At 36.3% G+C, this 13126-nt stretch overlaps 1 protein-coding gene across 2 annotated transcripts in view; it reads left to right on the top strand.

Annotated features, from left to right (window-relative positions):
• The first annotated feature begins 1845 nt into the window (after positions 1–1845).
• The window catches only part of LOC306848340 (sarcoplasmic/endoplasmic reticulum calcium ATPase 2-like), a 28897-nt gene continuing 17616 nt past the window's right edge, over positions 1846–13126 (top strand). Inside the window, exons 1-6 of one of the 2 annotated variants that reach the window (XM_079382826.1) lie at positions 1846–2114; positions 2216–2370; positions 4840–4857; positions 4943–5025; positions 6964–7068; positions 7530–7668. In XM_079382826.1, coding sequence (XP_079238952.1) covers positions 2253–2370; positions 4840–4857; positions 4943–5025; positions 6964–7068; positions 7530–7668 — 463 coding nt within the window. In that variant the 5' untranslated portion in view covers positions 1846–2114; positions 2216–2252. The remainder of the gene's footprint in view (positions 2115–2215; positions 2371–4839; positions 4858–4942; positions 5026–6963; positions 7069–7529; positions 7669–13126) is intronic. The other variant, XM_079382827.1, reaches the window with a different exon arrangement.

Genomic DNA, 13126 nt, shown 5'->3' with positions numbered 1-13126 from the left:
CTGCGCTCCAGGTTATTTTGGGAAACAACAGCCATGACCTTGGGCAGAAGAGCTGTCCAATTAAGGAATTCAGTTGGATCTCCTTTTGTTGCGCTGTCAGGGTAGTGCTACAGTAGTAAACAGACTGACTTGTCTAATCATCATGTGTGAGAAGCTTATTTACTAAATATTAATTTTCTTATTCTTTCTTTTTGCACTGTATGGACAAGTGAGAAGCCTGCTAGTCTACTTCACCACTGTATTTTTTTTTTTTTAAAGTTATACAAAATGTATCAAAGTCACAAACATTGTAAATTAAAGATTTATACAGTTATGTAGTTATTGTATTTATTTTTTAACATTCTAATGTGGAATATTCAGCTGTGTGTATATTGATCCTGCAGCTACAGGTGCCATTCTGGTGATACGTTTTAGAATATTCAGAACTTTATCTCTTTCTTTCGCTGCCTGTTGCATCCATTCATTCAGAATGTTTGGATGAGAATCAATTACATCACAGCATACTGATAAGCACACATAAATTGATACTTTTTAAAAAATGGATATGCTAGAGCTCCAGGGTGGTAATTCATTCATTTATTCATATATTAATAATATAATAATATGCATAGGTCACCCTGAGTAGGTGTAAGCACTGCATCCTGGCGTACTGTTGCGTAGCAGTGTGTCAGCAGTATAATGGACATCTGGCAGCTTAAATGATTTAATACTGAGTCAGTCTCATTCAAAATGACCTCATCATATTCACAATTAGATTTTCTTTTATTAACAATTAGAATAGAATAGCTAAAGTTGTATTAGTTTTACATTCCAAAAGGATGTATTAGGTGATTAAAAAAAAGATGATATCTTTTAAAAATTTGTTTAAAATACATTTGAGAAGTTCTTAAAAATGTTATATTTGCATTCACTCTGATTTCATTTTTATACCATTTTCTACTTATGATTAAAAAGTACTAAAATGCTTTAGTTTAACCTTGAGTACATGTGAGTGAATAGTTATTTTCAAGATTAAAAAAAATAAATCACACTTTGAGTAACACTGTCATGTTTTCTAATAACCTGAACAAAAATACATTTAAATTTGTGAATAATGCATTAAAAAAAAAAATAATAATAAATGTCATACATTTTTCCATGATTTACAGAAGACACCCACTAAAATGTCATTCAGTGTAACAATCTTGTCAGGCATATTTACAACAAAAATCAATTTATGACATAAAAAGACTAATTACTTTCACCCCAAATACTAATTAGTTGTCATTTCATTTTTTTTTTTAATTTGCCACTATCCTAGGTTTTGCCCATTTGTCTGTAAGAATTGTTTTACTCATTTAAAACAATAAATATGTTCCCTTATTCTTTTATATATTATACGTACAAGTCAGAATAAGCATGTTGTTTGAATTTTTAAATAAATATTGTGTTACACTGAATGACAATGTAACATTATTTCAACCAAATTTTGACATTTTATTCTCCAAAAACTTATTTGAAACCTTAAAAGTAGACACTTTACTTACATTTAATGTGATTTCTATGGACATAAAATCACTTTTTTAAATTTCTTTTGATGCGGACATCTTAACGTCTTTGACCATATATATATATATATTGCAATACAATAAATACACGAAACACGTGCAGACAGCTTTCCAAGAACACCGTATACCTGTGGGTTGAAGCGTACCTGCGTTGAAGAGGCGGGCCAAAATTATATCAGCTGCATTGAGTGACAGTCTGTTGTACCAATAAGCAAACGGCTGCTCAATCTTCGTCAGTGCTGCTCGAGCCAAAGACGATCGATTGGATGTCGATGGGCTCCCTGGACACGCGCTGTCCAATCAGCGTCCTCCACATGCGGCAGAGAGGCAGTAGTGAGTCTCCTGCGATAAAACAAGAGCAAACGCCGCTTCCATCACCACTGAACAGGAGAAAAGGACGGCGAAAGGGGTCGACCGTCACATTTCCAGGCAGACAGAGGCTTGGACGGGGTTTGAATGTGATGCACTAAGCAAGGATCTTTTCATTTGGCTTCCACCGACTCCCAGTTATTTGGGGAACAAGAAGAAGATAGAAGAACTCCTGTGTTTGGATAAGACTCCTGGAAGGTGCATTTGCCCGTCTCAACTTTCTACATATGTTCTTCATTGGATGTCAATGCATGTGTCACTCATTCGTATCTATTTTTATTTTTTTTTTCTCGACCAAGGCAGATTTCTTGAGCGGGATTCTCTTCCCATCTAACCATGGAGAACTCTCACATGAAGAGTGTGGAAGAAGTTTATAGTTATTTCAGCGTCAACGAGAGCACGGGACTGACTTTAGACCAGGTGAAACGGCAGAGAGAGCAATGGGGTCCGAACGGTACGTCTGATACTTTGTGTTCTTCACGACCAACGACGCGCGACAGACGCTTTGAAGTTGATGTGAAATTGTTACATTTGTTGCAGTCAGCCGGCTGGAGCGTTCGAAACAGCTGACGTCATCAAACACGTTTTTATGGCAAGCCGTTGTAACATTCATTCTTGTAAATCAAACTAGTATCGCTTTTACGCTTCTAATACTTAGACCAGTAGCGACTAGTATATTTCTCGCTTCTGTACATTAGGTACTAGTACTTATTTTTGGTTACTTTGACTATTTTGCTCTCAGTTTTCCTAAATTTAATATACAGTAGTTATTATATAGTGAATTCCAGTTGTTAATTTAATTGTTTTTAAGTTAATTTGTAAAGATAGTTAAAGGGATACTCCACCCCAAAATGAAAATTTTGTCAGTATTCACTTACCCCATGTCGTTCCAAACCTGTAAAAACTTAGTTCGTCCTCGGAACACAATTTAAAATATTTTGGATGAAAACCGGGAGGCTTGTGACCGTCCCATTGACTTCACAGTAAATTGCACTGTCAAGGTCCATAAAAGTATGAAAAGCATCGTCAGAATAGTCCATCTGCCATCAGTGGTTCAATCTGAATTTTATGAAGCGACGAGAATACTTTTTGTACGCAAAGAAAATAACTTTGCGTCCATTGGATGCTTTTCAAAATGGCGCTACACTGACACAGAGAGACAGAAAGGAGACGAATTGTTGAATTTTTATTTTCTTTCCGTACAAAAAGTATTCTTGTCACTTCATAAAATTCAGATTGAACCACTGATTGCAGATGGACTATTCTGACGATGCTTTTCATACTTTTATGGACCTTGACAGTGCAATTTACAATGAAGTCACAAGCCTCCCGGTTTTCATCCAAAATATCTTAAATTGTGTTCCGAGGATGAACAAAGCTTTTACAGGTTTGGAACGACATGTGGGTAAGTGAATATTGACAATTTTCATTAATAGTAGTCATTCTGACTAGTCATTGACAAGTAAAGTAGCAATTGCAGCTAGTGAGAGAAACTATAGAAATGATGCCAGTAACAACTGGGATTTATTAGACACTACAACCTAATAAATAAGTAATATTAAAGCTTGAATATGTAAAGAAGCAACTACTAGGATAGAAAAAAGTATTAGTACCTAATGAAAAGCTAGTAGTAAAACTAGAATAGGTTCCAGCCACATCTGGACTACAAACTTGTCGGAAAAACAGATTCCAGTAGAAACAAATGGATTTTTAAAAAAATAGTTCCCAGTATCAATGGAATTGTTACTTGTCTTTACTGCCAAATAATATGTATGAGTGACTAACTGAATACAGATTAGTGACCTTTTCACTAGTAACCACTCTCATGATTAGTTTCTAGTGAAACTGAAAAATGCTTGTCATAGGCAGAGGGTGAACCCTCTCCAGTGTAAGGCTTAAAGCAGCCTAATCTATTATTAACTACAAACATCATAAACCCGTCTTTTTATGCAAGAACCAGATATGAATGTCATGTAGGCTAATAAATTATTTTTAATAATTCAGTCAGTGAGCGTATGCACTCAACAAAACTGAGTTTCAGCGATGATTCATCTGAGCGCCTCTGATTGGCCATTACATTCCTATGCTCTACAGAATCGTGTGTGTTTGGTTGTAATGCGCAACACATTTGGTTTAATGTTGCAATTGACACTTTCCATTCATTTTCACTTTGTTAGCAACAGACATAATGGATTTAAATTATTCGTGCAGGAGCATTTTTGCTTCATCGCAAGCCTTACACATGCTCTGCCTATGATGCTGCTCACAGTTGGATTAGTAAGTGCTGAAACCATAAAAATGGATGCTACTTAGTTTTAAGGGAGAAATGTTAAAACAGCTTGCCATACACATTTTCATTAGACTTTGATGGCACACACAGGCCAGAAATAAGCTGAAAGAGATTTAAATCTCTTCCGCTTTATTATGTCATTGGACAATCAAAGCGAGCATAGCTAAGGCTGGTCTCCAGTCTTCCTCTTTCATCAGTTATACAGAATCATGTTTTCATGAAGACAAGATGAGAAAAATACCTTTCAGCACCCGGCTCAGAAACAGCTTGTAAATGTTTCACAGCATGTACTAAAAGAGGGGCCAAATATTCACTAATTTGGATTTAAACCAAATATTCATTCACATTTTTAAGTTCTTCTCTCAGAGTGGGTGGAATTCATTTAGACATGAAGATTATGTTTAAAATCGCTGCTGAAATATTGTATGGCATTTTGAGAGTAACACATGCATTGTTATTTTTTTAAGCTAAGACTAATTTAATCTGAGTTTCTTACGAGGTCACAGGTCTTAATGTAATGGATAATTGTGTTTTAGTTGATGTCAAATCAATTTCTGCTTGGGAATGTATTCACGGTGTATTTTTTGTAACTTTATACTTTGTCTTTTTCATATCCTTCAATAAACCACACAGAGTTACCTGCTGAGGAAGGTAATATTACAATTTAAACTATAACATGATGTTATCATTGTACTCCTCATGTGATTCTGATAGATTTAATTTTGATGTTTGACAGGAAAATCTATATGGGAACTTGTCATCGAGCAGTTTGAAGACTTACTTGTGCGGATTCTTCTACTGGCAGCTTGTATATCTTTTGTAAGTACATTTTGGTAACATGTTTCTGCAGTTATTGTTATTGTGCAATATTCCTTGAGTGCAAATAGTGTCGTTATAGCCATTTCTCAGACGTGACTCAGCACAGATTTATGTCAGGTGTTAATTGCATCACGCTAGAAACAAACCACAGCGATACATGGATTGAAATAAACACCGACTGTTATCCAGAAGGGCTGTGAAAGTGAAGATGTCTCGTTAGCTCCTCGAGTCTCGCACACCTCGTCTTGGGTTACTTGCGGATCAGAAGGGCTAAACAGCTGAGGAAGCGGAACTCCGTAGGAATGGTGACAACAGCATTCAGTGAGATTGAGTGTCTGTCACTAGCTGCCAAACAAGATGTCTTAGTAGTGCACTGCTGTTTTACAGCCATGGTTTAAGGACCTCTTGAATAATTAGCCTACATAATTTACCACCAAATGAAAAGACACATGGCTGTGTGCATGGAGACTTGAAAGGGTCATGTAGTTTTACTGTCAATCACATTTATGAATTGGATCAGTTTTTAATATAGCGGTGGTTTAGCCTAGTGGTTAAAGATGTGCCCTAGCAAGTACAGGTTGTTGGTACAAACTGCACATGGGTTAATTTATGAACAATACTTTTGTCTGTATAGTCATTCAGAGAAGATATTAAATTAAATGTTAATTCAATTATGTATTAATATATCTTTAAATGAACACATTTTAATATATTCTATATTTCATCATTATTTAAAATTACTCTTAGATAACTTAAATATTAAGAAAGTTAAAAACGAAATAGAATAAACTATTTAATTTTAATTATGCTGAATTGCTATAAATTAAAGCCTATATAATTAAAGATCTGTTTTTGAATTTCTATTAACGAAATTATGCTAATTTTATAATAATTAAAGATCTGTTTTTGAATTTCTATTAACGAAATTATGCTAATTTTATAATATATATATATATATATATATATATATAATAAATTATAGTAATATATTGCACTTTTATTTGTGTAATTTTATTGCACTCCCTCTCTCTCTCCATTTATGTAGCAATTAATTTTAATATTGTATTTAATATAATGTTTTCATAATATAGATTAATAATTTTGGACAGCTAAAGCATAAAGATCCTTACTTGTTTGTTACAATGCATCTACATAGCTGATGAGATTAAACTGGCTGGTTGGGTGGAGGGAGAGAGGTATGCCAGCATCGCCCAGCGGAGTGATACTGAGGTGTTGGAGTCTGTGGTTTGACAGCTGTCTCGTAGCTGGCTGTGTAAGAGGGCATCTCTGCAGGCCAAATTAGGCCTCTGACCTTCAGTTGCAGGCCTCTCATTACCACAGACAGACCAGTAACTCCACTGTCTCATGAGAACTGGACCAAGATGTTGATTGGAGGGCTTCAATCTCTGCATATGTCCTTCAAGCAGTGCATTTTAGGACTTTGTGTCTGAGAAACATCATGCAACTCCATTTTTAAAGGTGCAAAGCAAAACTGTTGCTATGAAAGTCTATGCTTAATGATGTGATGGAAAGTAAATAGATGTTGCTGCTGCTTATTTTAGGAGTAGTACATATGTAATAATGCATCTAAATGAGGGAAATAACAGATGTTGTGCTGTGGCTGCAGTGACTTCTAGGAGTTTATTTCCAGTCATTAAAACATACTGCTGCTTTTGGATTTCTTCATGTGGCTTGTTCAGGTTTTTTTTCCCCGTGTTTAAACCTTTTGTTTAAAACCTTGCAAATTATGCAATCCAAACAGAATCTCATTTGTAAACGGGCTGTGTTGAATCTGTTATGAGAAGGCAAATGTCACTGGTGTGTCTCGTCTAGAATCTTGATCTACTGGTCTTGAAATATCCACAGGGTGTTTTGAATGTGAAATGCTTGATTAGATCTAACGGGATGTGTTGTGACATGACTTGTTTTTTATTGCAGGTATTAGCCTGGTTCGAGGAGGGAGAGGAAACGATCACTGCCTTCGTGGAGCCTTTTGTAATCTTACTGATTCTTATAGCTAACGCCATCGTAGGTGTTTGGCAGGTCAGTAGAGCATGAAAAGAGTTATGAATTTTGAATAATTACAGGGGAAGTGTGTCATTTCTACACAACTGGGGAAAATAATGACTGTTATGAAACCGGTTTCTCACATCTGTCTAACAGAATGTCCCATCCCAAACTCAAATGCTGAATTTGCAAGTGAATGCAATCTACTTTTTCACATTTGATTGAAGCATATTTTACTGGATTGTGCTGTTGTTAATGTAAATAGACAACGCTTTTATTCAGAGGTGTGTTTAACTGATTTATTTAAAAATGTATCACCTGAATGTATTTTAGAATTTGTGTCTAGTGTAGATCTGAAACGTCTTTTTATAACTTTAATTGTATACCTTGTGTAATTTACAGTATTCTGAGATCGCCATGAATATAGCCTTGATGCTGGCATGGTGTTAAAAAGTGAATAAATAAAATAAATTCACATTTGATTCTCTCCATCTCAGGAACGTAATGCAGAAAATGCCATTGAAGCCCTTAAGGAGTACGAGCCAGAGATGGGCAAGGTGTACCGTCAGGACAGGAAGTCCGTCCAGAGGATCAAAGCCAAAGAAATTGTGCCTGGAGATATTGTGGAGGTCGCTGGTAAGTGCTGTCTTTATATAATATATGACTACGAGATCACAGCGTCACTCACTTTTTTTTCTCTGAATGCAGTTATTAGTGTGGTCACGGCACTTATGGGTTGTTAAGAGGTAATTACAGCCTCTCAGCTCTCTGGTCCCTGTATGGACCCCATGCGGCTCTACTATAGGAGTATAGGTATTTTTGGTAGCACCTGTTCATTGAGTCCTTATCACATTGTTAATCAGTTTTCATGCCTACCTAGAAGCATAGCTATATCCATTGCTGGATCTTTTGGTTTGCTTCTCATAGTTTTGCTTTATATTCATTTGGAGATGGCTTTCAAATTTCTCTGAGCTCTTGCAACTAATTTGTGTAGTATGTGAAGAATTGTTGTTTTATAATATTTTTAAATACTTGGAATTTCATTAATAAAGACTTGTAGAGAACTATCTTAAATGTGATATTAAAAAATGAAATGCATGATAATGTTCCTGCAGACAGTGCACATTCCTAAAAGCATCTCGCTTTATGGATCTCAGTTATTTTAAAATCATTGTTTAATTAAAGATTCCTTCGCTTATGTTTAAATCCACATTATTATCTGATCAAAATTCTTTCTCCTCCTTGCTCCAAAAGTGACGCATTACAAATAATCAGAAAAAAGTTAGCGTGCATGTTTTATAAAAAAGCAATAAAAAAAAAAACTTGAGGTTTGTTGTGCTTGTTTGTAGGGCTTCATAATCAGTATGACTATAAAATAATAATAACAGCAACAATATTAATAATTGTTGTAGTGGTAAATATAAATAATAAACATAAGAAGTATTACTATTGTAATATTTCACTGTAAAATAAAAAAGGAGTTTTTAAAAATAACAAATTTACAGTACTGTAAAATTTCAATACTATGGCTGTCTTAATTTTTTTTACATTTATGCATTTAGCAGACGCTTTTATCCAAAGCGACTTACATTGCATTCAAGTTACAGTTTTTACATTTTATCAGCTCTTGCTTTCCCTGGGAATCGAACCCATGACCTTGGCGTTGCTAGCGCCATGCTCTACTATTTGAGCTACAGGAAAGCATTTTATTTCTGAACATTAAAGCATCAAGCTTAAAGTCACGATGAAATCAGAATTGACCATTCTTATTTTTTGGGGATATTGCAGTGTTTATTGTAAATGATTTATCTGTGCACATTTTTTTTAAATTCATGTGCTCTCATAATCTTTAATCAAAATAACTTCCCCTCCTTCTTGCAACAACATCTCTTCTCTTCCTTAATGACAGATTGACCCTGAGAGCAGGACAACCTGTCACTCACATGAGATTGCAGCAGTAGCAAACAACAACGATCCAATCAATTCCCAATGGACCAAATTAAATCCCGCCCTACTTTCTCATTCGAGAAGTTTTCATATGTCGTAAAGAAGAAAAGACAAATGCAACTTGTTTCATGCCGACTTTAAATTTGTAATGAGAAATGATTATAAACAGATTTTAGTGAAAATGCAACCTTCGTGATTTATCATTGCACTAAGTCATATCACTATCAGTTTTATTTTAAAAAGTCTTGCAGTCCTGCCTTTTATAAATCTCAATTTTTTTCACCCTCACATTTAGGATCAAATCGAATCATAAGCCTGTTTTATAGATGAGACCCCTGCTTTCTAGCATTAATAAGTGTTTTTGAAGATTGATCCTGTGATGTTAAAGCATGAAAGCATCTTCTGGGGATCATCTTTTTAGGATGGATGTGGTCATTTGCTACATGAAAGAACTGACATAATGTTTTAACCTTTAACTCTTTGCAATAGTACTAGTGCCGTATGTTTTGTGCATAGTGGTCGATGTTATATTTAGCACTGATAGGCTGTTCAGATTGTGGAATGGTTTAATTATAACTCACATTGACAATGGTGCAGATGACAGGTGTCGGCCCTGGGCCCACCGCCCACCCCTTCTGCATCATCTCACAGAATTGCAGCCCGTGACGTCAGATATGATCCAGACAGACTGCAATGTCACCTTGGAGAGGTCATTGATGGAATAGTGCTGTTTTGGGGTTCGTGCTTAGGCCTGAACATGGGTAAATTGACCACTAATGCATTTGTTTAAGTAGTTCTGCAATTTTGCACAATGTCTCAGTGCATTCTTGCAGATAGGGAAGTGATAACATTTCACTGATCGACACTGTCTGGATGCAATTAATTTAGGAAGAGCGGGTCACCTGGAGCTCTTTGGCTGAATCTGGAGAGCATTTCGTAGTATGACATCTGCGCCGATCGTTTAAAGTGCTTTCCTGTGGTCTTTGTCTCTGTCTCTGAATCTCTGTCTCTGCTCCTGCTGTGGGTTGTGAGCATGACGCAGTCCGAGCCTCGGCTCGGCACACCCGCTGCAGAGGACTCTGGGACTGTAACCGGTTTAGTCATGAACAGAATTACAAATGATGCCAGTGGCACCCTGACAGCCTATCAGTTCCGCACAGGGCTGAGCTCAGCATGTGGGCCAACTCACAGTCCTCTCAGCGCACATCTGATGCTTTAATTAGCATAACTTACAACGTCCTTTGATATTCCAAACCAAGGTGCTTTGGTGTATAAGACAACCTCAGGTGTAATCTTTGAGGAATGCCTGATGTATGGATATGGTATTTGGGCATTTTAAATGCAATGGTTTTTCAATGATAAATGCAGCATTTTCATCAGCCTTGCAAGAATCTCCTTTAAGACTCTAAGAAATCTAAATTTGACTTTTGAGAAATTTTTTTTTTTTTTTATAGCTTTAAGGCCGTCCACATGCTATTGTGTACTTCTAAAGTTGGATTTTTTTTTTTTGGCTGTTGTATTTTATATTCTATAGGTAATTGTGTCCCCCCTCCCCAATATTTACATTTGTTTCCTATTTTCTTCCAAATAGATAGATTTATTTATTTTTCACTGTATTTATTTCTTACCCAATTAAAAGTAAGAGAGAATAATTTTGTCAATTATACATAAATATTATTATAATTATTATTATTATTACTACTACATTTGATACTTCTGAAATGATTGCTACTCCCCTGCCCTGTAACAACTGAATATAAAACTTTAGCTATGCCATATATTTTATTTGGGCATCAAATATTTTGTGGCTCCACGTGAATTTTATTCAGTGGGAAAAGGGCCAAAATGGCTCTTTTGACGTTGAAGGTTGCAGACCCCTGCCTTAAGAGATGCATTCATATAAACTTCATATAAAATTTCTAATTATATCGCGATAAATTAAAAAAATTTAAATTTGAATTGTCACACATTTGTATTGAGTTTCGGCCAGCTTTGTTCATTTATTACTTTATATTTTATTTTTATTACCTTTTTTCTATTACTTTATTTATTTACTTACCCATCGATTCAACTTGATGGCACATGGCACTAACAACAGCAAGATTATGAGTTTGACTCCCTGGGAATGCATGAAATAATGTTTTATGCATATTTATTTCTTTTATTTTAAACTAAAACTTTTAGTTAGCTATTGCATAAAATGTGTTTTTTATTTTTTATTTTTTTAGAGGTTTTATTGAATTTTATTCTGCACAAACACACATCAAGCCATGTGATTATGTTGTCTTTAACAACATCAAACAGAAAGACCTTGTCTAGCCAAACATTATTTTTTTTTTAAACATTGTTCCACTCTTCAAAGATCAGTAATTTTTATGTATTGCTGATCATCTGAGGAAAGAACAATACTTGAAACCAAAGCAATTTGTTTGAAGTGTGTTTGGTGCAGCCGTATTGTCAAGTGGAAGGGGTCCAGCTCTAACAGCTGTTCCTATTGTTCCCTCAGAGAGATGACCTTATAGGGAATTGCCCATGGTGTCCCACCCCTCTTTCCCCTCATGCAGCCTCTTTCACTTTGGCCTTACCCATCAGCACACTGCGTGCTTTGGGAATTCAAGCACCCAGGGTGGCATGCAACATTCTGTTGGACCTGGTAACCATCTCCTATCACAGAGGAGCCTTGTGGCAAGTGGCGGGGCCCGGCAGGTGTTTGATGCCCCCGGACTGTCAGCAAGGTTAATATGAATATGAGTTAATATGAATGAGAGTAAAAGAAACACTAGCTATTGCTATTTTTCAGTGATAAATAGGTGGAACAGGACAGGTGTCCAGTAATCTAGTCCTCTGAGTGGCCAAGCATGCACAAAACCAATGATTTGTAGATTAAAGATTGAGGATATTGCCTTTATGACTGATACAGGTTATTTTGCTTTAAGTCCCACCTCGAACACATTGGCCAAACAGAAAAACTTATCGCCTATGCTGATATTTGAAAAATGTCAAATATCGACCGATATATCGGCCTTAGCAATATATCGGTCGACCACTAGTCCTTTTAAGTTTGACCCAATAACCTCAAGACCCTCACCATTCAACAGTTCCCTGCCAATCTGATGGCTATACTGTGATGACATGTGGCAAGTAAAGAGCAGGCATGTTTGTTTGACCCTTGCATCCTGAGCAGAGGAATGAAAGCTGTGAAAGTGTTGCTGGGGGACTGATGGTAGCATAAACCTTTAAACGGATCCGTTCTACTTTCCGTGCTCCAGGCTCCTCCTGCGGAGGGTTAGGTGTGAGCTATTTTATCCTGCTGATTGATGCATGCTGAAGGTATTTTAAGATACTAAAGTGCTTATGATATGACAGCTGGAATACATGTATATGCTGCATCTTCCTTTCCACGGTGTTCTTTCTTGATCTTGAATGCTCCATTAGTACTTCAGTATTGAGCTGAATATGTGGTGAGTCCTTGTGTGGGTGTTGTGTAGGACCCTTTTGCTGGGTTTGTTCTGGGCTCTCCATGCTCTTTGAGGGCCGATGAGGAGGCTGTGTGCGTACAGTGGGTGGATAGATAACTCCAACAACTCAGGGGTTCGGAGGTCACTCTTCTACCTGGAGGCCAGATACGCCTGAAATAGCTCATCGCTGGGGCTTCTTGTATGTGCACACTGATAAATGCTGCTATGTTCTGGAAAGCATTGACGCACTTGTGAATTGCGCCATTGGGCCTCTCTTATGTCATGAATCAGCTCTCAGCTAGAGTGAAATTGAATAGACACGTCATTCTCACCTTGTGGTATGGGTCTGCATTAGTCAGCAGCAAAATTAATCGTCTCATTGAAACTTGTTCATGTAATTTGAAGTATGGACCCTTAACTTAAAAAAGTCTTAAGCTCCTCTCCATCTAATCCACTGTTTCATTCAGGGGTGTGCATTGTGGAGCATTCAAAACTGCATCGAGAAGCCTTTTTATATTCTTTCAGTTCCTGAATTTGAATTAAATTTGAATTGAGGTAGTAAACAAGATGCAGATGATTTAAATTTGAGAAGTAGAATTCAAATGAATTGAGGTTCATTTAACTGAGTCAAGAAAAACTTGATTTTACAAATGCTTGTTTGAAAAATGTTTTAAAAAATACATTAAAAA

The sequence above is a fragment of the Barbus barbus genome (assembly GCF_936440315.1).
Source record: "Barbus barbus genome assembly, chromosome: 28".
In the NCBI taxonomy this organism is placed as follows: Eukaryota; Metazoa; Chordata; class Actinopteri; order Cypriniformes; family Cyprinidae; genus Barbus; species Barbus barbus.
The sequence above is the reverse complement of the archived record's forward strand: the minus strand, read 5'-3'. Positions and strand labels throughout refer to the sequence as shown.